Raw genomic sequence first — 24,443 nt, forward strand, 5'->3', positions numbered from 1 at the left:
ACTAATTATCCCTGTTTCGTATAGGAGGAAAAAGGACCAGAGTTTTTAATCAACTCATCTACTTGTTGTGGATTCCCTGATAGAATAAGGTCAGAACCTTGAATTCCAAAGGAAAACTAGGCCTTTAACTCCAGGCACTAGTTTCTTCCATCCTTCTGCATCATGTCTGTATTATCTTCCTATGTATTGCTCAGCTAAGCAGACAAAGAAAAACAAAAAAACAACACTTCGCATTCCTCAAAGAAAATAACTGGTAGTTGGAATCCATAAACAAAATGGGAAGAAGAAAGCTAATGATCATTACAGATGCTCATCTACTTACCTGAATGACTGACCAATTGAAACTAATGAATATTTTAGTAAATGATATCTGATAATGCAGATGCTCCAAAGCTTTGAAGGAAGTGCCTTTAAAAGTGTAGTTTTTAACCATAATGTAATTTATGTCCAAGAGTACCCAATTACACTTCCTACAAAACACAGTCCTTCATAGCAGAGGACTCTCGGATCCCCTAGTATGCCTGTGGTGTTGAGTGACACTTGTAGACATTATTCAGTCTCGCTAAACAGTGCCAGAGAAATTGCTGGTTCTTAGTTCAGACCCCGAGTGATACATACATGTAACTATCATGGGGGAAAAAAAGGATATTTCCCTGAATAAATAATTTGATAAATTTATATACATCTTTAATAGAAAGTGCTATAGCTCTAGTCCTCTATTAACCTCCTGTATTCCCGACCCCATCCCTGAAAAAGTAAGGATTTTTCTATGGGAGACCTACCGACCCTACCCGAGAGTAAAACTAGGCCATATTCCCTAATAGGATAGGGATGGTTAAAGTGAACTATAATGATGGAATGAATTTTGGAATAAGGGATAGAAAATGCCTGGCACAAGGACCAGGTTTGAGCAGAGAACACCCCATCTGGCATTCCAATCCTAGGCGTAGCTGCCAGCCTCCAAAGGTCTCTAAGTGCTTCCCTCACTACCTCCCCAGGAAACATACTGTTCTCCTGTTACTGAGGAAGAATCCCTGAAAGCTAGAGCCCCCCAGAGCTGGCAGTCCCATCCATATCCTGACTCCTTCCTTCACCTCTTCTTCAGAGCAAACACTGCCCAAACGGCGCACGGCTCTAGTCTACAGTAATACTATAGTAGTCTTTAGTATTCTTGATGCTAACCTTAGCATCAAGAATACACGAGTCACTTGCATATCAAATGAGTAGTCTGTCTAAAAATGTCTTTTAAAATATATTTTAGAACTACTAATTTTGTAGATAATTTTACAGTTAACATTCTATATATATATATATATTCATATATATAATAAAATTAGTAAGATTAGAACTACTAATTTTGTAGATTATAATTTTGCAGTTAACATTCAATTAAAAAGCCTAACCTCTTTGACTAGGATTCTGTTTCCTTTAGAATTTCAGGTGGGATTTGTTATAATGAACTAAAGTTCAGCGTTAACAATGTTCTAACTACTAAATTACCAAAAAAACATGTATTATTTATCAAATTCCCCTACATGGTAGACAATCACGTTAATTAGGAAGATTACTATCTACCTGGTTCCATGACATTTCAGTCACCCACTCTGTAAGGAAAGACCTGGAAAAATTATCAAATATACATCACCTTTAATGATAGGTATTGATCTCTACAACTACTGTGAAGTCAAGAGGGGAAATTTCCTATAAAGGGACAATGACTCTAGAAATAGAAAGTAGGGAGATACTAATATCATCGTAAGACAGGCATTTAAATTGCATTTAAACATACAGACTTTGAATTTATAGAAAAATTTCAACTAAGAAATTCATTTTACGCAACAGAAAGTCTCAAACTTCAGGTACTTTTTTTTTTAGTTTTACATTTATAAATTAAGTGTATTAATTCAAATCTGTTACTAAAAATACTACAACAAATGGAGACACTTATAGGGTCTGAAATAAGTTTTAGGAAATGTAGGTATGGGATAAACTTTCATGCACTAAAATTAAATGAAACCTGCTTCTCAAAGTGTGACCCATTGGCCACCAGCATTATCATCACCTAGGAGCTTATGAGAAATGCAGAATCTCAGCTTCCATTCCTCCACCTCATCCACCAAATCATAATCTGCATTTCTACAAGATTCACATACTTCAAGGTGACTCATAGACTTAACTAAGGTTGAGAGGCACCGGCCTACGTAAAAGAGGAAGAGAAAGGAAATGAAAGGGTTAACGTCAGCTTAAGTATTGTGGTACATTCTGAGCATGCCATGGGCTTGCCTGTCATCTTTCCTCCTTGGTTCAACTTGTTTAATTGGGATATTTATTATGTAGGAAAATATTTTTGCTTTTGAATCGTAGCAAGTAAAATCTATTTTTCCTCTATGTCAATTGGCTTTTCCACTATTGTGTTTATACCACAAAGGGCAGGGTACCTATAAACATGGTTGGTTGAGTGAGAATTTATAGAGTACTACCAATTTAAATCTGGACTTCCACTCAATCCCTAATGTTATTTCAACGCTACAAAGTGCAAACATATCGGCCTCCCTGATCAATTACACAGCCTAACATCACTCACTCAATCAGAGTCATACTGGAAATGACATGACTAGCTACAGCTGGTGGTAGATTTCCTGGCACATTAATGTTACTTTCAGCCAGATGTCTCTGATCCTTACAGAGTTCTTTTTGTCCTGAAATGGTGAAATAAAGACAGGCAAGGAGAACTGACTTATCTACTCAATGGAGATTTCTTCTTTCTAGACATGTCCTAAGAAAGATTCATCTATCTCCTATCAAGTACGATGAAATAAATAAGTAAATAAATAAAAGTCACAAAATAAAACAGCAGCAGCAGCAATGACAACAAAACCCTAAAATACATTTGTGTAAGAATCAAGCATCCAAATCCCCTATCCAACCCCATAGCCTGTCTCTACGTGAATGAGGCATTCAGCAGGCAACCCAATGTCTCAGTTGGGTTCCAACATTTGGGATCATTTACTTCAAGATTGAAGTACCCAAAATGGTAAAAGAAAAAGAAAAAAGAAAAAAAAAGCAAAATTTCCAAATAAAAGTATAAACATTTCAGAGTTGAACAACATTATGAGGGAGTTGATGGGGTCGTTCCTTAAACAGAACTGGAGACTGGCTTTTTACAAAGGACTGCAAAGACAACTAGTTGCCAAACACCAAGAAGTCACCAAGCTCACCAGTACAGAAGCAAATGACTCCTACTGGGAAACACTCTTGGTGTTGCTGTTAAATTATTTGCAAATGGGTAGGGCTGGGATGACACAGAATCCTATTTTCCCAGGCAGGTATCCCAAGTATTATTGGGTTCCACCTTGAGCACCGATGTCTACACAGCTAAGGGATTGCCTCCTCCAAATTACAGACAAGGCGCACCTACTAACAGGGGATGTTGTGAAAGCATAGCAGAGCACCGTCTCGAAGGTTCCTGGATCCAGGAATAAGCGAGCTTTGTATAAAAAAAGAAATGCAAGGCTGACGCAACAGCATGCTTTGTCCCTAAAGGGAGAACACACAGTAACTCTCTGAGACCAAAGGATAAAGGGAATCCCCTTTAAGAAAAGAAGTTTGCTATAATGTGGAGATTGGGAACATGCCAGAACAAACACAATTAAAAAAGAAAAGAAAACAATGAAAGTTAAGACTAGTCTGCCCTATTTCAGTCTTTTTCTTCAGAATTATACCAATAGGTTGCTTTTAGGATGTTTCTGGACACTCCACGTTCCTGCCATGAGATGCTATGGGAATTTTGACAACTGTGGGCTGACACCCACGAGACACTGCCACCACACAAATACGTTCTTAATGGACCCCAGAATTGTGGTAAAGGCATGCCTTTCTCAGTTTTCCCACAGACAGTGCTCTTGAAATTTTCCATAGCCAATGTGTTCCTGTGGTTAATTAGTTACCTGAGCAATTTCCATTATAGAAAGAATATCTGTACATAATTAGAGGTAGGTTCAGCATCATTATTTCAGAAGAGCTGAAATGAGAATGGGACAGATGATTCTCACCTCATGAAGAGACCTCTTTAGATTTGTTTTGACCCTATTCTGCGAAGTCCACAGAACATGAAATTTAAGAAAGCAAAAGAGAGGTGAAAATAGGTGGGGTAGAAGAAACTGGAAAGATGAGTTGCTTCTAGAGACAGAAGAACAGCATTCCATTTAAAACTACTATCAAGAAATCCTAGGGGAAAGATAAAATTAGCAAGAGAAGGCAATTAGCTCTCAGTTGCTCACCTTGATGAGACCATTTTCAGGAATCAGTTTGTTCAATTCCACTGAAGGGCAAACGCACACACCACAGCCCTTCTTCTGGGATGCATAGTCATACCATACAGAAACGTGTGAGTAGATGCCAAAACGTGTGTGGACATGCAACACTTTCTGTAGAAACTCAATGTTCTGAGCATTAACGAGGATTAGCCTTCTGCACACATACAGAAAACTGGTGGTTCCACACATCCAGTTATCCTCCGGGTTATTTTTGTACCTAACTCTATAATTTCTTTTAATTACTTACGGTAAAGCACAGGGAAGTGTTCATTATTTGTAGCTTAATGCAGGAGCAAAAATAATTGAATATGCTCCCCTGCTCACTCCCCTACCGCAGCCCCCAATGATTCTAAGTGTCAGTGTTCATCTGAATAGCACAAGTAGCCCAGTTCCCCGGCCCAGTGTAAAATGAACCATGTGGACCCTATTCAAGAAACTGGCCGTGCTCCAGAGCTACTATAAAAAACAAGGAAAATATTAACATTTCAGATGACGAAAGATCCATCTATATGGCTGGTCAGAAAATATCCACAGTACTTAACCAATAGCATACTCCTATATGAAAACATTCAATTCTGTAGTTCCATGAATATCAGGGCTGTGAGAACATCTGTTTGCCTCCATCAGTTTTCACTAAACATTGATTCCTACAGAAGACACGCAAACTCAAACACTAATATATTTAGTCTAAGCAATGGAATGAGGGCTGGATTTCTACATAGTACCTATAAATAAGTACAGGATTGGTAGTGGTGGTGGTATGGAAGGGGGGCGAGTAGAGGTAGGAAGATACGCTGGGAAGCTGGATAAATAAGCAATATCAAACTATTCTTTGTACTAAAAATAATAGCTAACATTTATTAGCTATGAGGTAAATACAATAATCTAATCATTCAGTTTACTGATGGCTGAGGCTCAGAGAGGTTTGGTAAATTGCCTAAGATCACACACCCAGCATGAGGTGGACATGGGATTTGAATCAGAGCTGGCTTGCATGCATCTTTCCACATGGGGTCTGATGTGGGTGTGGTGTCTTGTATTTTGAGGGAGGTCTACTTGGCAAAGATATCCTGCAGACCTTCACCAATTTTTTGTTTGTTTAAGCAAAGCCCCATATGATCATTCCTGATAAGCAGTTTGTTTACACACTAATTCCACAGAAGTTGAATATAACCCTAATGTTTTTTCACTACCCTCTTCCCAACATTAAATTATTCCCTCAAGGTACCAACCATACAAACATCCTTAATAGGGCACAGTGTCAAAACTCTGCATGAAGGTAATTTGTTTGAAATGTCAGAACATTCCCCTCACTCCAGAAGAGGTCTTCAGCCACTGGAACAGAACCATACGCAGTTCAGACCAGTAACCCACAACTGCCAAATACTCCTTGTCAACTCCACTTGAGTAAGAATGATTTCAACCAAGACCCAACTGACATAATTTTTTTCATTTCAGTATCCCAACCTAATCCCCTCAAAGTCTGGAGGCCTAGTACTGTAAGCCACTCCACTTGTAACCCATCCCATTTGTCCTGTTATTATTCCTGAATAGAGCTGAGGGTCTGAGATGTGAGTAAAAGAAAGGTACGCAAGACAATCTCAAATGTATTCTCAAGGAGTAGTTCAGCTAACTAGTCAGGACCACTAAGACAGAACACATGGTCCAGCGTGGACAGAGAAGCAAATTCTCACAGACTGTGCCAACAAGAAATAGCATCAAAACAGCCAAAGGAACAAGGGTCATGGGATGGAGACCTCACTTGGGTTCTCTGCCACCAAACTGGTACCCAGAGGCCCTCAGCATGAACGGCAAAGGGAAAATGGACCCCACAACCTGAGTTGATGCAAAACATATACCTGGACTGACATCCTGATGTTAATAACAATAACAATAACAATAACTGTATGGCAGGTTCGATGATGATGGCACAAAACACAGAACACCTTGTTCCTGGCCATAGTGAGCCCATGGAAGGGAGCAGACTTCTAGAGAAAGAACTGCAAGGAGCCTGAGAACAAAACTGGAAATGCCTGTTGTGAAAGCCTTCACAGGTATTAACAATAGAAAATGTGTATGTGTCAGCTACCTTCCGGCAGTCCAGCCTTATGCCCAGGAATTATTTCTTGTGTAGGCCAGGTACAGTCATCCACACAACTCCCCAAGTGCAAGTAGTCCACATACGGGAAGAGGTGTGGCTTTCCTCTTTAAAGTGGCCCTGTCAAAAATTCTATGAAAAAGAAGAACGTCCATTTGGATTGAAGAACCACTCTGCCAGGGTCCATTTACCACACTTTTCTATATAGTGAAACTAAAGGGAACTTCTTACTAAACAGAGCATCATGTCTTCAGAGAAAAATGAGAATCAATTTTCAATGAGAATGATAAGACGTCATGTGAGGATGACCTGGTATACATGCTTTTCAAAATGTGGAGATGTTATCTAGGCTATAAATCATGTTTTTACAGGATGCCCAATTTGTATAATGCAGGAAACTGGCAACTTTAAGGGAGAAGTCTGTCAATATTGCATCATAGTTCATTGTTGACATTGTACCCTGGCAGTTTTAATTTATCCTACAGAGTACTAATTATTTCACTACATATCTTGGGGAAAGTGCAAAATCATTCCTTAAAAGAGCATCCCCCTGGGTATGGAAGTTCCAAGCTTAGCAAGTCTTCCTCTGTGATTTGGGATATATCGCTTGACCTCAGTCCCTGGAAATAATGTTAACAGCTGGGGAACAAGCACTGAAAGCCTGGCACACAGTGCACAATTTTCTTTTCAGTTCCAATAAACATGTGGTGCTCTTCAGCTCTAGCATTGCTAGTTAGGTGAATAATGAATGCATGCTCAACTTTCCACGGCAGGAAATTCTGCAAGCGGCAACGTGGGTCCATTCCATGTGTGTCACTAGAGCTGGCGTAAGCCCATGGCCGCGGTGGGGCATTATTTCCATTGGAACTGATGCCTACACCAGCTCCTGGAAATATGCAGTGCTCCCACTGCAAACTAGGGGCAAGGTAAGAGGCTGAGATGTCACTCAGATGTTCGCCTCCCATTTCTCATCTTTCAGATGGACATGCACTCTGTTGGTGAGGCTGTACAGAAACGGGCATTCTCATACACTGATGGTGGGAGTATCAACAGTTCAAGCCCTTTGCAGGGTAGTTATGCAATATCTACCAAAATTATAAATGAATTTTCCTGCTGATACAGCAATTCCACTTCTGAGAATAAAGGTACAGATACAGGTAGATGCACATGTACAAAATTATACACATAGTTATTAATTTCAACAAGATATATAATAGCAAAAATATTAGAAATAGCCCAAGTGACACTACAGGAAAGTAGATAAACTATAGTACATACTTATAATAGAATCCATGCAACTGTAAATAACAAGCTAGTTCCCCATATCCTGAAATGGGAAGCTCTCTTAAATATACTGGTAAGTGATAAAAGAAAGGTGCAGAACAGTGTATGTATGATATACCTTTTGTTTAAAAATGGTGAAAAATAATATGTATTCATATTTACTTGTATTTCCATAAAACACACTATAAAGGATCCACATGACACTCATACAAATGATGTACAGATGGTGTGTGTTGGGTAGGGAAACAAGGGTGGGCAAGTTACAGGTGGGGCAAGACTTCTCAATGTAGACTTTTTACTACTAGTTTGATTTCTGAATCATGTAAATAAATTAACTATCAAAAATTAAATAAAAAATAATCAAATTTTTAAAAATGTTTAATGTAGTGGCTTCACTTTTGGTCCCAAAGCCTCTCCCACACTGCTCTGATGCAGTGTGATCCAAGAGATTTACACCAGTTCCTTTACTGTGTCCTAGTGGTGGCTACAATCTGATGGATGCCATCTCAATTTCTGGGACATTTCCATGGAAGAAACTGGTACAAGGTAGGACAGCTGGGTACAGAGGACAGTCCCTGGGGCTAGGGGTTGAAGACCTGAGTTCTGCTCCTGCCTTTCCCACTTACTACTAAGCTGACCCTCTGAAATGGCTGATAATCAGCTTTTTATTTTTTTTTACCTACAAATTGGGCCAATTCATGGGTGCTCCTTCACGGGTGAAACAACCCAAGGACACGGCTGCCTCAGCTCTGTGATCTAAGGAGGGTAAGAGCTCTCGCCCTGTCTCACAGCATCTTGCCAAGGGTCACTGACACTTGAAAAGGGGCTCTGTAAACTGTAAAGGATAACGCTACAAAGTGTTGTGAAACAGAACACCAGCCTGAGGGGTGACCACGGCGAAATACAGGAGGAGAATGAGACTCATTCCCACAATTCTGAGACACTGAGATGGTGGGAAGGAAAGGAAACTTCCACAAGATGGAACCTAAATATAAACAGAAAACAAGGGCAGGCTGACAAAGGTTTGAAAAGGACATGTGGTTAAATGACTCCATATGTGATCATCTGCAACTGACTATACTGAGAATTTTGTAAGCTTAACAGGGGAAAATTAGGGAGACATGTATGGGAGCAAACTTCAAGGATACAGACTTGACTATAAATACAAGATCCATGTCAAATAAATGATCCAAAAGGATGGCCGTGATTCCTTGTAATCAGTATAGTTGTTGGAGACATGTACCTGTCACACACAGGTAGGCTCCAACTTTCCTCCAAAATCAGATGCAAACTTCAAACACTTCTGAAAATGCTCCTAGAGGACCTTTTACCCCAAATTTAGAAATGGAATGAAACACCATTCTTTAAAAGGGGGGAAAAAACCCTTCTCATCTCCATATGTACAGTCATCTGGAAAGCAGATCTCCTATTAAATAGATGGTCAAAGCTGCATTGCGAAGTTAAACTCATCATGAAAATGCAAGGGTGGCTTTCCTCATCTTCCTGAAGTGAAACATTCCAAGAGGTGGGAGACAACCACAGGAGGAAGTTCACTGGCGGTGGCCTAACTCAGTACCGCTATCTAGATGACTAGTTAGGAAATATCAGAATGCTATCTGGAACTCAAAAAAAGAAAACAAAGAACTCCTTTCTATTTTGATTAAGGAAGGTGCTTGGGCAAGGTGTCTGGTTCCAGCTGGGTCTAAGTAGTCCAAATGGTGCAATGCACTCTGGGACCCCCCTCTAAAAATCGCGAACCTTGACTTTAGGCTGAGATGCTCCAATGCCATTCTGGGACAAATACAACATCCTCTCACCTCCAGCTTCATGTTTCACAGCAGATCATGTTTCTTTACAAAAATTTCACTAGGAGGCTTACTATCCTGTATTATTTAAAGTCAGAGTCTCGTCCTTGCATAAGAGGCTTAAACTACTTCTGAGTAAAAATAACACATTATGTATTCTAGTTAATGATTCATTTATTCATTCAGCAAAAGAACTTACCAAGTGTAGATGCACTTTGCTTTAGGAACATCAGTTTTAAGGTTGCTTCACATAAAGCAAGAATAATTAATTTGGTAACTCTTAATGGGTTCTTTAAATGACTAATTTTACATGGTTAATCATTTAGTTAGAAGGTCACAAGATCAAAAACAGTCCTTTAAAAAACTGTTTACAGGAACACAGAGACAATGAGCTGACACTTCCAAGCTGTATGTCAGGGTCAGGGATACAAGCTCATGTCTCATCAGTAGAGCTCTGGTGGTGAAACTGAAGGTCATAATCAGCTGTGTTTCTGTCATTCCCTCATGTGAAGAAAACTCAGGTGTAGTTCCTGTTTATTCCATGAGAGAAACCACCCCCCTCCCCAGATGTTTTCAAAGCTCCATTTTTGCTGCTTCTCTCAGAGCTATAAACGTTGCCCATCCCTCTGTGGTTGGGTTATCTATGCAAGCCTTTCATTTGGATGTCAACTTGTCAAATTTAGAGCTTAGGATGACTGTAATTTAGCCTTCTCCTAAACTTTACCTTTTAACTTTTTGTTCATTTAACAGATACTCCCTGAGCACAGATACCTGAGATACTAAAATGAATGAGACAGAATCCCTGCCTTTGGGGATTTCACTGTTGAGAGGGGGAATGGGTTGTGGATTAGACACATAAACTGACAATTATAATTCAAGGAGTACATGCATTCCCAAAAGAGGGAATGAAAAGGGGGGACCGGGGAAGGTGAGAGGAGTCTGTTGGCTTAGGATTTTGTTCACTATAGATCATATTTTGCAGAGTAAAAGATTATATTACTTGATCTGCTAACCTCTTTGCACCTACAATCCATAAAGCAGGACAAAGTACCCATGAAGAGTTCAATGTCAGTGCGATTTGGGGGTACACAGAGTGGAAACCAAAAAGCTCATTTATGGATACTTACCAAGCACTGATTTCCCATTCCAAGTGCTTTCCTAGCTGAATATGACAACGCTGAAATCTGTAACTTTTCCATGAGAGAAGGCCATGCTGAATTATGTCCTTTAGCAAGTAACTATGGCGCCACCTACTATGTATGTGTCATTAGTTGGCTATGTGCTACGGGGACTAAAATAATGTAGGAGACTATTTTTGCTGTCAACGTGTTTAAAATTTTAATTGTAGAGTTAAAACTAAAATACAAGGGGGGGAAAGCCAACTTATAAGATAGTTTCTTTGGGGCAAAGACCATATCTCATTCAACTTTTAAAAAAAAATGACTATTTATTCAACTTCCTACTGGTATGTATTCAGGGTAATCATGCCTCCTCCCCTCAAGATTCTGAATTGAGATCAGAGTAGTAACAAGTTGCCAAATGGGAATCATAACACAGGTCAGCCTCATGTTAGCAAAGCTGTGTTAGAAAACATGATGGGACCTGTTGCCCACCATCTTGAACCAAGGCCCTGGGACCCACACAGCTGGAGGCAGAAAAATGGGAACTGAGAGAGCAGAGATCTTGGCATGGCCTGCAAGAAGCCAGCCCTGGTTTTACTGCTTTCTGCATAATAGGTCGAGTACCAAGAAGCTATAAATCCCATAGAGCAAGAGAGAAATGGGCTCAATTTCAGCACAGTGGTTTGTTGCTTTGGTTTACATGTCGTACAGTCCAGTAGATGACAAATCTAGTCAGTCTCACCAGTCAGATTACTCCTCTTCTTATGGAAAGGAGCAAATAATGGGGATAAGAGAAGGGCCCAGAATGCTCCCCTAAGAGTGTTCCCTTTTAGGAAGCAAGTTCCCTTGTAGAAACACAGGATGGGGGAAAAGGATTCCCATAATATTATTCTAGACATAGAGAGTTTAAGTAACTTGCCCTAGGCCACAGAGCTACTAGGTGGTGGGCCTGGAATGAAACTTAATCATCAGGCCCAGGAATGCAGGTACCAGGCCTGGGCTGCCTCATGAAGTTTCTATTTACAAATAGTTCTTTAAAGTCAAAGACTATCCCAAGTATGATAGTCTAGAAACATATTCTAGACTAGAACATCACATCTACACTGCTAACATAGAACCTGACACAGAGAAGGCATGTAATAATGATTTAACAGTTGTACAATTGCTTATATACTTAATTACTAAGTTGTGAGATATAGGCCATCAACGACGTAGGAATTCATATAGGTCAGGTTTACTCCAGACAGGAGTCTTTTTACAGGAAGTAGAATTAAAACTGGGTCTTGACGAATGAGAATTTAGATGGATGAAAGGAGGAGAGAGTCATAAATAAATAAATTAGACTCCAAGGATTATAACAAAACAGTTTGGGTCTTGTCAGCTTTGGTACAAAGTAAAGCAAATTTAAGCATGAATCATGCTGATAAAGTTTCTAATTGTCTTGACAATAAATCATAAAAGGTACTCTTTTAAGGTTGGAAAGGGCCAATAACAACAGTGGCTCAAATTCGTTAAGCATTTACTATGCCAAGCACTGGTCTAAGCATTTCTTTACATGTCTTAGCACACTTAATCCCTACCACTACCCCTTTAAGACATTGAGGCACAGAGATTTGAAATAATTTGTACAAGGTGACAGACCTAGTTAAGTGGTGGACCTGGAATCCAACTTGCTCCTCGGGCCCAGGGATGTTGTCCCAGGCCTTTTGCTCTCACATGGAAGTTTCTGATTAGGAAATATCTTTTAAATCAGAAGAATGTCTTCAGCAGCCTTCCCTCTCAAAGCCTCTGAACTTCTGATTATTTACAAGGCTGCAAATCCCGCCTAACCAGGCTCTAATCCAAGTATTTGGACAATAAAGTAAATGATAAGTCTCTCTAAGTCACAGGATATTCAATTTATTTGGTTTCTAGGGCAGCAATTCAAACTTTCCTGCACACCTGCACCACTTGTAGAAGTTTCTAAACGTATCATATGCCCAGGCCCCATCCCAAATCTTTGAATCTTAGGAATTAGGACCCGATATTTATACTTTTTTTTAAAAAAAGTTCCAGTTCTATGTTATATTCTCCAATAGTTCACTTACCAACATCCTCAGCTTTAAGCAAAATTATAACTGTGAAGCTCAAGGAACATGACATCAAAAATGATATATTTCCCCCACTTTTCAAGAGTATTTTTTCTTTAAAAAAAGGAAATTAAATTTCAAAAACTCGTTAGAATAAAAATTTTTTATCTTCCCATTGTAATTTTCTTCCTTGGCCCACGAAGGTTGCCAGTCTCAGCTCTAGAGAGAAAGTGGACACTAGGCTAGGGTGACAACATTGGCCTGCACCTGTGCCAGGCACTCACAGCAATGCGTCAAGGGTGACATATGGTTCCTTACTGGAATACTGCAGGTTATGGTTGTAGACAGCCATACTAATGGTAAGAGTTGGGTTAGGAGAAGTCATTGGGCTCTGGTCCTATAGCTGTGCATCTTGGATCAAGTTATTTAGCTACTCTGAGCTTCAGTTGCCCAATCTTTGTCAAAGGTAATTGGTAGGGTCAAATGGAATGAGACATGTGGATGCATTTTTTTAATGTATGGAATACTACATCTTTGGACAAGATTATTACTGAAATGTGCAATCTTATCTACACATGACTTTGGCCAATAAAATCACGTACGAATATTAGTGATGACCAACTGAATTTTGGTTTCAGTACCAATGCCTACTGCGGCACTTCACCAGAGCAAGACTTTATAACCTCTGATACTGCTTCGGACAGCGATGGAAAGAGTTCCCCTAGATTTTTCCAGGAGATGGACTTTGAGGAATAATCAGAGGCTCTGGAATAATAGATGCTTCCATGTGTTAAGACAGTCATTGTCACAAACATGAAAACCAGAAAAACATATTACCAATTTAGGAAAGCATTTTAAAATCAATTTTACTAATGATGATAAATTTTACCGATTAATAAAATGTTTGATGAGGGTAAACAGGATCAAATATATGGTGATGGAAGGAGAACCGACTCTGGGTTGTGAACATACAATGTGACATGTAGGTGATGTATTACACAATTGTACACTTGAAACCTATGTACCTTTACTAACCCTTGTCACCCCAATAAACTTTAATTAAGAAATAATAAAAAAAATAAAGTGTTTATGATAAGGTCATCCTGCATTGCTTCTCAACCATTATACATTATTATTTCTAAAAATTATGCAGTGGGAAACATTTCACATGGAAGTATGTACTTGATCAGGTTACAACGAGCCCGAGAATGAGCCCGAGAATGAGCACAGGAATGGGCAGGAGGTCTGTCATTATCATGGGGAAGGAAGGAAGACAGGACTTTGGGGTCTCTACTTGTTGACTTTGATTTAGAACAACAGTTTTCCAACTGAGTTTTCCAGAATATCAAGGGGCCTCTTGCAAGGGTCAAAATTGGGTCGCGGGGATTGGACCTAATGCTCCCATGTGTAATTCAACTAGAACAGCACTGCTTATTTTCATCTTAACTATTGGGGTTCCATATAAGATTTTGTTCGGAGAAAATAAACGGTCCCACAATTTACTTATTTGTATTTATACCATAAATTGGAAGGTTGTGTGTATCCCTCTGAATTTGTCTCAAGGAACGAAGAACGGAATGGTTTCTGGCACTATTTATTTACCAGTTATTCTGATTGCCCTACTCAGGATGAAAGAGGCTAGGAGCATGGCTATAGGTTTGGTATTAGAAGGAAAGTGGGACCTATGGCCACTTCCTGTGTCCTGTGATTTTTCTGAGATTCACAAAGAACTCTGAAAATCTGCTTCCTTGTTGTGTATTAAGAGGTTAAACATTTCTGAGTTGATGATGCCAAACTGCTCGAGTTACACTGACATATTTACACGATTCATGAATACCACATACAGAGTCTAATTTATACCACATATTTGAGTAGAACACCTCCTGAGTTCACAATGAAAGGAGACCCAATGGATTGAAATGTGACTTTTAGTAAACTCTAAAAAACCATCATTACAAAATATAAACATGTTTTGACTAATGTTTAAAGGCAAGATAGTATTTATTCACTATACTGATTTTTCTGTCTTCTTTTCCTTACTCAGCATAATCATGAAACCAGCTTCTAATAAATGGAAGCAGTCTCACAATTTACATTTCTTTGGGGGGCGGGAGGGACACACAGCATTTATAAACACTGTCAAATGGAAGACAGACTCCTGAATACTAAGAGGCCCAAATATGTCCTCGTATGTAAGGAAAAAATCCATCAGAAAAGCAGTGGAAATGAACAGCATCTTTGGTCCAGAAGTTCTCCTTTTACTGTGGCTTCTAGACATTATCATACGAGTTCCTCATGAAATATCCTCAAATAGCAAAATGTTTAAGACAATACCTAACAAGCATTTCTGCTGTCTTAATTTGAATACAAATTAGTATCTGAAAATCAGGGGGATAAAAAAGATCAATCTCTAGAAAGAAAAATAAGTTCCTCCAAAATGTTACAGTCCATAGTATGGGTTGAAAGTTCAAAAACAACTCAGAGGATATGTTTAACAGATTTTTTTTCTAGACCAGGCCTCTTCCGAATTAAGTATATGAATAGATTAAAAAAAAAAAAAAAAAAAAAAGTCTTATGCGGGAGAATCAATGGAGTTCCTTAGCACCTGAAGACAGATGGATCCACATAGGGAAAAGACACTCCAGCTAGTCCAGTGCCTGGCACCCACTGGGCACTCAATTAACTCTTGGTGAATTAATGAATAAAAGAATCATTTCCTGTGTATAACACCTTTCCTTCTTTTGAAGAAAAGCTTTGAAACAGGAGAAAATATACATGCAGCAACATAAACTACAAAATGTATCACGTCCTAAAGGGGATGTAAACTGTAAACTGCTTTGTTGACTCATGTCAATCTGAATACATGAAAGTGGTTATGAGAGATCATAGAGAATAAATATTCATGAGTACTTAGAGTGGGCTGTGCGTCCTATGGTCTAAACTTGCATTTTAATGACATCTCCATGTTGGTTAATCTCCAACTGTGCTAGAGAAGAGCAAAGTTATAAATAAGTTATAAAAAAAAAGTAACTCTATCCATGTTGAAGCCTGATGAGGTTGGGATAGGTGTCAATTTCTTTGACAGTTTACATTTAAAAAGAGAAACTCTTCGGAAAATTCTAATATCTGAGGATTTTATGGTTCCCAGAAAAGAAGATGAATTTTGCAAAGTTTTGGGGGTTTGTTTTTGTTTTTTTAGTTCAGCTGCTGAACTCTCTTAAAAATACAGTGTCAAAAGTTAATTTCGTAAGCAATCCGGGCATCTGAATCTGATCACGATTCTTTTCTTAAACATTCCATTCTGTCCAATCCCAAAGAAAAATAGCTACTTTTGAGAATCCATATGTAAGTATAGAAAAAGTAAAGTACTGTACTTTGCAAAGACATGGGAAGGGTTTCTGAGACTCAAGTGATGACGCTGCACATATCTCAGGTAGAAGATTCACAGACAGACATATAATCGTCACCCTTAGGATTATATGTGAACTAAAAATAAGGACCATACTTATGATACGATTGATATATTTGGAAAACCTAGGAACACAACAGTACTGCAGAGGATACCTCAGTCCAACCTCCCAGGTTAGTATGCAATCTTTCTAAAAAGAGTTTCAGCCTCTGCTTCAGCATCTATAATAAGAAACTGACCATATGCCAAAGAAGCCTCTTTTTTTTCTTTGTTAGATTATAAATCCCCTTAATAAAATGCTTTGCAGGCAGTAAAGTATTCAGCATTTGCTTAGTTAAAGGGAACAAAAAGCTCTTCTAGATACTACACACAGTACCTAAATATATATCACTGGTTCTAGATTTCCTCTCACGGGACACACACAGCAAACCTACTCCCTTCTCCGTACGCCAGTGCTTCACATCTATGAAGGCTGTCCTCTCAATAAGGATGCCACAAACATACCACATATGCTGCCACGGGAGGCATTAACCATCAGTTAGAACGTTCTTTCTCATTGAGCCTGGACAGCTTCAGAATTCTACACCCAGCATGCCAGGTAGCTACCATCATGTGATTGGAGTGACTAAGGTAGGCAAAGGACCATACGCCACTTCAGCCTGTTTGCTTGTCTCAAGTCAACCATTCCAAGTCTCCTTAACTATTCCTCACATGCAGTGGTTTCAAATCCCTTACGCATAACGACATCAGTGTAGACCAATTGTCAATGACGTACCTAAAGCAACCTATTTCAAGTCCTTGATCTGAAGATAATACTCTACAATAATCTATTTAAAAAGTGGAAGAGAATTATTAGCATCCCCATTTGAGTATTATGCTTCTACTGGGATAGACCAAAACTGCAATAGCTATGTTTATTGGCCCTCGTCACACCCCTGGCTCACACTGACCCTGCAGTTATTTAAAATACTTAGGTTTCTTTTCCATACTCTGTTAAGTCATCCCCCAAATCCTTGTCCCAATTCCCTATTCTCTCCTCTATTTATACAATTGATTTTGAACTAATCATTGAATTACATTTAAGTAAATGTAAAATATGATCCAGATTTTATCGTTCAACAGAATGTCTGCTGGCTTTAGGTTTCAATATGATAAGCATATCATCTGTGCCTTCAGATACATTATCAACCAACATGTTAATGCTGGATGGAGTTTCCCATGTTGCATAAGAGAGAACACCTTCCACAGTTTGGTCTAGGAATGTGGCCTGGGGCTCCGCCAAGCATCTCTTCCAGGAGGATGAAGCAAATTTCTCAACCTTCACGTTCTACACGATGTAAAAGAAAGTTATCTGTGTTTAAAAACACTCCCCATGATTCAAGAAATAAATGAACATGTGAAAAGACAGAAACTTGTTTCAATTTGGGCATAGTTTCAGTTTTCAAAAGCACACCAGGCAGAAAGAAAGCATCAAAAAAAAAAAGAAAGAAAGAAAGAAAAAAGGCAGCAAATGCTGATGGTAGCAGCTCCAAAACCAGGACTGATTAGACTAAATCCCATGTGGCAAAAATTTTATTCCATGAGTTTTCTTCTCTTTCTCTCTCTCTCCCCCCTCACCCACCCGTTTCTCCTCTTTTTTTAGAATGTTTTTTCCCCTGAACAATCAAGTTTCTGCACTTGATTACTTCTATGGCTGACACAAAGTACAGACAATGTGATGACTTTCTTTGGTTATGTTCTTACGAGAAATTGGCACAAACTTAACATACACTGTTTTCTATTCCCTGAAGCATGATAACTGGCATCTCCACTGGCATCCGAAAGTTTGGAAATATTTAAACGAAAATCCACCAGTAAGTTTACAGTTGCTACTGTCTAAATCAACTTTAACATTTCATATGTTCCAAGTAATTTTATGAGTGAACCAAATTGTGCATAAGAAATTTTAGAACTAAGCCAATTAAAGGCCATTTATAATAGGTACTAGAAAAAAGAAAGTATTACATGTATTTCCTCCAATTTCTGTCTTTCTGTCAGCAAAACAGATAAACAGTTTTCTATAATTATAAAGTTTCTTTATTGTCTACATTGCTAGTCAGGATCTGAAGCAACTATTAATCACTCTATTTGTTCATTCAACGATATTTGTCAAAGTGCCTCCTCGGCTACCAGCACTGTTTTGGATGCAATTGTGGGAACATGCAAAAATGAATTAAATGTAAATTTTTTCATTGAAGAATTTTAAGCTAATTTGTATCTATTGCTTCCTGGTTCCATTACTATTTTTTGTGCTGGCTCAGATGTATATCTTTATTCTAAGGTTAAGATAATTCTTAAAATTTCCTTCTTCTTGTACTTTCTTTTTCTTTTCTTTTTTTGGTGTTTAAAGTCCTGCTACATATATGACCCTTTATTTTATTCTTAAATCTTCTCAAATCATTAAACTTAAAATTAGATCAATAGATCAAAGAAATTCTTAAGGTCTCTCTACTTAAGTTATTTGGCATTATTGTATTTCGGAAAGTGCACTGAATTGCTTGTAGTCAGTAATAAAATCAGAATCTTTGTGTTCAATGCTTCAGTACACATCCTTAAAAATAATAGCTGTTAAAAAGGAGACCAGTCCTAATTCCTGGCAGGCTATTCTACATTTGGCTACTATATTAAAACGCTAAAAGGACTTAGTGTAGGTATTAAGTTGTGGACCTGCCTGTTTTAAAATCTCATCTAGAATCCCAAATGTGTGTACTAACCTCCCCGCCCCCCTATACACATCAAATCTGAATGGGTGGCAAGGAAATCTTAGTAACTGTAGCCTTGGAAAAGGACTCATGGCAAATAAGCCATTTGGCGGCTAAAGCTGGAGACTTTGTTCTCTAGGTGGCACTATTACTTCAACTTTTGATAAATTGCTTCAATTACTTGAGACTGCCTGTTCAGTTTTTTTGTATTTCCATTATAAATACCTTAATTTTATACATAATAGTTGTAATTAAATGACAGGTAGCCTTCTAGTTTTATTTGAAGAAGCCAATTTGAAGTTAAGTGATTTTTTTTTATCGTATAATTTTACATTTCCTAGTTATATTGTCTTAGAATAAGGAATCTTCCTTTGCCTGCTCTCCTCCCTCCAAAAACAGAGGCATGTCAAAAACACAGAAGGTTGTCATAAAGCTTCTGTCAGACCAAAGGAACCAAGATGAAAGCACATTTAAGAGCTACTAGGTTCTGCGAGCTTTCAAAATCAGGACATTACACCATGACAGCCAATGAAAGTTCTTTCAAATGAACGTTTGGGGAAAACTGTATAACATTTGTTACTCTCTGGACTCTTCAAAAATAAACTTTAATAAACTTTTACTTTATTTTGGCTGTCACTGAAGTTTGTAAATTTACTTTGCTCCTCCCCGAATCACTCTCCTGTCTCACACCCAGCCCCCCAATTCCTCTAATGGAACCCATCCTCAAACTTTAGGCAGTGTATAAATGAGACATCAGGGCAATGGGTCACTTTTTAGCACCTAGTATATTTGGTCAGATTTGTTAGACCAAGAGCATAAGTGTCCCAGAGTTTGTACTTGAATTTGAGTACTTACATTTAAATGAAAGCATCCATACTTCTTATCTGACCAGATAATCATATTTTTCTACAGAAACGAGAATACCTTCCTGTTTCACTTAAAGAACACTCATTTGCCACTCCCTCACCTAACAAAGGTTTTTCCAAGTCAATGCATTAGTGAGATCCCTTGTTTCATGTCTGTCATCAATGATTCCGTATTTTTAATAATTGGGTCCATGACTTTTCTAAGGCTTTAGTATAAATATTCTGGAAAGCCAGAGACATGTTTCAGTATAAAATTATTTAGGATTAAACAATTTTATGTCTTAAGAGGAATTTTAAGGGAACTTTGAGAACACATATGTCTAACTTTAAAAATACCAAAGCCCTCCTCCTAAGGTTAAACCCCACATACAAATGACATACGGATTTCATTTGGCAACATCATTTATTGCTTAACATTACTTCATACTAAACAGAGTAAATGGACACAGAATGTAATCGGTAAGTTTGCTCATTCACTTTTGAAGCCCATCTGGGCATGTTATTCATCCTAATAAAGAAAATTTATCGCAACACAACCTATGTGATTCTTGTTCAAATGATTTCTTCCTCCACAACGGGCCAGTACTGAAACCTAAAATTCCCTGGATTTCTCTCTTCCTTTCCTCTTTAAAATGCAATTCGCAGCTTGAGATCACAGAGCCTGCCAGTGGCTGAATGGCTGCACCAGATTGCTGCGAGTCCTTCAATTAAGCAGCAATTTTGCAATTAGTGGAAACTGAGTGCTCCATAACAATCATTTGAAAACAAGTTGAGACAAGTTAGCAATTATCCTATTAAAGGGATATATTCACTTGCATTGGGCTAGGGTAGCCACCTCATGCAAACTAAAATCTTCCATATGGGGAGATGCAAGTTGAAGTGATGTTTTAACCATTACAATAAGTTCAGTATTACGAACATCTGAAATGAGAGAGCTTTTCATTTAAGAAGATATCCAGAGGTTAGCTATCATACACTACTCTCCATGCTGTTTTTATTCAGGAAGTCTAAACTTGTTCTTCTCTGAGACCAACTTCCTAAATCTTAAAATGTTAATGAACTACTTGTATATGACCTTTACATTGTGTACATCTTCAGTATTCTTGAAGCCTTAGTAGAAGATTAAGTATATGATGGAGATAACGCTGTTGGCTGTTACATTCACTACCTGGATATAGAGGTGTGTATGTAGGGGGAGGGGCAGGGCGGGGCAGGTATTTACAGAAGGATTTAAAGACAAATGTAAAAAAAACATGTAAACAAGCTCTTTGCTATACTATCAGGTGGGCGTGCTCAGCTTGCAGTGTGAGCTGAGCTACAAACTAGAGATATTTATGTTGGAAAGAAATGAGATCATCAATCACCTGCATTGTGACTATTGAAAAGCCGGGACTCTTATTAAAGATTCCAGGAGGAAGACAATTATTTACATTCTAACGCTGCCCTATAAACAGGAAACCCAAGGACTTTGAGCCAGGATTTTTAGAAAATTGCATTATCTACAGGTTGCCCATTGCCTAGCCCTACCCCCCACCTCCCATGAATGAAAAGGAACCAATAGTACTCTGGCACCACCTGGAACCTCTTTGGCCTTTATGAGAGTTGGGCAATTAACTCACCCAGTATAAACGAAATCATTTGAGGTGATCATTGCATTTTAGGCAAATAATCACATCCTTGGTTTCTTTTATTTGCAAGTAAGTTACACTTATTGAAAGAACATCCTAAAACAGATTTCCTAAGTGCTTTATTTTCCTGGATACTCAAATGTTGACCTACTATACACCTTAAATATCACTTTAACATAAACAAGATTTACAGTTACTAATTCAGCTCTGAATGGGCTATGAAAGGCTCCAAAGGTATGTGAAAAATTACGAAAATCCGCCAGTTATTTTGCTCTAAAAAAAATTACTGTTATTTTGCTTTAAAAAAAAAATGTGATGTCTAAGTTGTCTGCAATGTTCTAATGCTTCAAAACATGTACGTAAGTCTTGTTTATCTGGAAATCATTTCTTTCTGCTTATATCATTTATAAATAGGAAACATTTTGTAAGAACTTAAAATAGCTCTACGTACATAACATTCTGTCATAATACTTATTACCAGTCTATATTTACCAACATTTATCACATTTTGCAAAATAAAGGAGAAGAAAAAAAGACAACGACTTTATGGCCCTGGAATTCCAGTAATGGTGACCAACATGTTTTAAATTCCAGTAAAGGTTATGGTTGCATTTCAACAAGTGTCTCTTTTTTTTTTTTTTTTTCTTACCTCTGGTGCCAGACTAGAGGTTAACTTAGAAAAGTCTTAAGCAAGGTATTTGCAAAATCAGGGAATTGGAGTTAAGTGATTATTTTAAAGGGGTGCTGTTCCCTCAGCCAAAACTTTTCGTGTAATTTCTAAGTGCAATGTGATCTATTATGTGTAATAACTTGAAGCACTATGGTCCATAATCTCTGAAACCTCCAACCGAAAAATGATAATGTTGCATGAGGTAAACACTGAAGGCTCCTATGTTTAGACCAATTGAATCTCTAATTATACCTCAATAAATAAAAGAATATATATATATACATATATATACATATATATATATGAAAATAAAGGAGAGGAAATATCTTCCAAGAAGTTGGTCCAGTTTGACGGTTTCATTTAATAACATAACACATTTTATATGCAGTTAAAAACCAAAGTTCCCAATTATATATATTGCTTTACTTTAAAAGATAAGTGTACTAGAAGAATTAATAAAAACTCAAAAATATGCTTTTCTTTGCTTCTGGCCAAAAACATTCCTGCATTCTTGTCTGAAAATGTTCACTGGTTACTGCTGGCATTGAGGAGTTAAGTAAGTGTAAGATACAAGGAGTACCCTAAAATAAGATCCAGGAAGCCCTAACACACCACCAATCGTAGACTGTCAAAGCTCCACAAGCGAGGAAAACTTTTTGCGTTGGAGCCAAAGAGGCACGACGAATCAAAATTCATCGGGAGTCAGAAAGCATCATTCAACAAGTCCCTCCTACCAGCTCCGGAAGGGATCCCGCAAAGCCATCCCTTACCACTTCCCCACCCCCAGTCTCCCGCCCCCAGCAGCGGCTCTGGGCAGCTTGGCCGGCAGAGGGCACCCTCTACCTTCCCTAGCACCGCTCTCCCTGCCCCCTCCTCCTGCCTGCCCCCTAGCCCCCTCCGCCACACACAAACACAGCATCCTCCGACTGAGGCTTTAGTTTATCCCAGTGGCCGCAGGGCTTTTCTCCCCTGGGGGTGCCTCAGTTCTGCAGTTCATTTTTTCTGATTGTCGGACATAAAGCACCCCCATCCTCGGCTATTTCTTTCCAGGTGCAGTTCACTCACCCATTCCTTCTTCCCGGCTCTGCACCCCCAGAGACCCACCGGAGTCTGGACATCCCCCACACACATCCCACCCAGCCCCCGAAAGTCAAAACTTTTACTTCCAAGGCAGGTGCCCCTAGGGAGGCGAGCGAGGTGGGGAGAGGTGTGGGCACAGCCAGCCCTGGAGTCCCGCAGGCCCTTTCAGGTCCAAGCTGCAGGGCTGTCTCAAGTTTTCCAAGATACATTGGCATCGGACCTGTATCGGTCCTCTTTGGTTTCAACTTCTAAGCAGCAGGTGATCGAGCGCCGCCCGGATGGAGCCCCGGGGACGGGAATGCGGGCTGAGGGAGCAAGGGGACCCCCAAATCCTGCTCGGGGACCGCCCAGCCCACGGGAAAGATTCCCATCCTAGCCCCGTGACCGTCACCTCAGTCAGGGCCCCCGACAGCTGGCGCCCTAAATCTATCTCAAGACCCGTCCTCTGCTGGGGAAGGGTTTTGTGGGATCCCCGGGGCGCCGTCTTCGCTACCATCGCGCAGTTGCGCGTCTCCCTAGCTTTCTCTCTCCCACATCAGGGTTTCCCGGATCCCTCTTCCTCAGAGGTCCTGGCTGCGCCTCTGGGTCGTGGGATGGAAAAGAAAGCTCCGCAGGAGCAACTCTATATTCCCCCTCTCCTGGAGGGGAGGAAAGAAGGCGTCTGGCCTCTTCCCACAACTTCGGCTCCCCCCAGCCAACTTTCCCTAGCGAACCCGCGGCTCCCGCGCCAAGCCCCACGCCTGGTGCTCGCCTACCTCGGGGTCCACACAAAGCTCACGGGTCCCCGGCAGCGGAGTCACATCGTTGTCCGGCTCCTGGCCCCTGAGCCCAGCCCAGGTCCCCGTCGCGGAGCCCCTTGCCGTCGGCCCCACAGCAGCGGTGGCAGCTGCAGTTCCAGTGTCTCATCAAAGCTTCGCTAGGAGGAGGTGGGCGGCGAGCCGGGCGGGCTCCTCTGCCCCGCCCGGGATCCCGCGGTGCGACGGGGTGCGCGGGACAGCAAGCGGGCGGGTGCGCCCGGGCGCGGCGGCGGCGGCGACTGGGAGCTCCAGCCTGCGCCTGGAGCTCGGGTCAGACATTATTTACCTCTTCGGTTGAGCTAGGATTGGTCAAACGGCACCGCCCCCAGCCCCCCTCTCCCTGTTCCCCCGCGCCACTGATACCGGTGCGGGGCGGCCGCTTAAAGGGAACGCCGCGCCTTTTTCGTGCCCCAGCTCAGCCCCCGGGACTCCCGGGACTCCCCGGGCCTACGCGCCCCGCGCCGTCTGTCCCCGGGGCCCCACGACGTAGCTCCGTGAATCCTACGTCCGCCCGTGGCACCTCGGCAGGACACACACTCAGCGCCCGCCGCTTCTAGGA

The 24,443-nt window shown here is 40.1% G+C and overlaps 1 protein-coding gene across 1 annotated transcript in view; it reads right to left on the reverse strand.

The window, feature by feature from the left end:
• BDNF (brain derived neurotrophic factor) overlaps positions 1-24,178 on the reverse strand; it is a 35,390-nt gene extending 11,212 nt beyond the window's left edge. Inside the window, 3 exon segments of the mRNA XM_019749185.2 lie at positions 23,843-23,973; positions 23,976-24,132; positions 24,134-24,178. Coding sequence (XP_019604744.1) covers positions 23,843-23,973; positions 23,976-24,132; positions 24,134-24,163 — 318 coding nt within the window. The 5' untranslated portion in view covers positions 24,164-24,178.
• Between the last annotated feature and the right edge of the window lie 265 nt (positions 24,179-24,443).

The sequence above is a fragment of the Rhinolophus sinicus genome, linkage group LG06 (genome assembly GCF_036562045.2).
Source record: "Rhinolophus sinicus isolate RSC01 linkage group LG06, ASM3656204v1, whole genome shotgun sequence".
In the NCBI taxonomy this organism is placed as follows: Eukaryota; Metazoa; Chordata; class Mammalia; order Chiroptera; family Rhinolophidae; genus Rhinolophus; species Rhinolophus sinicus.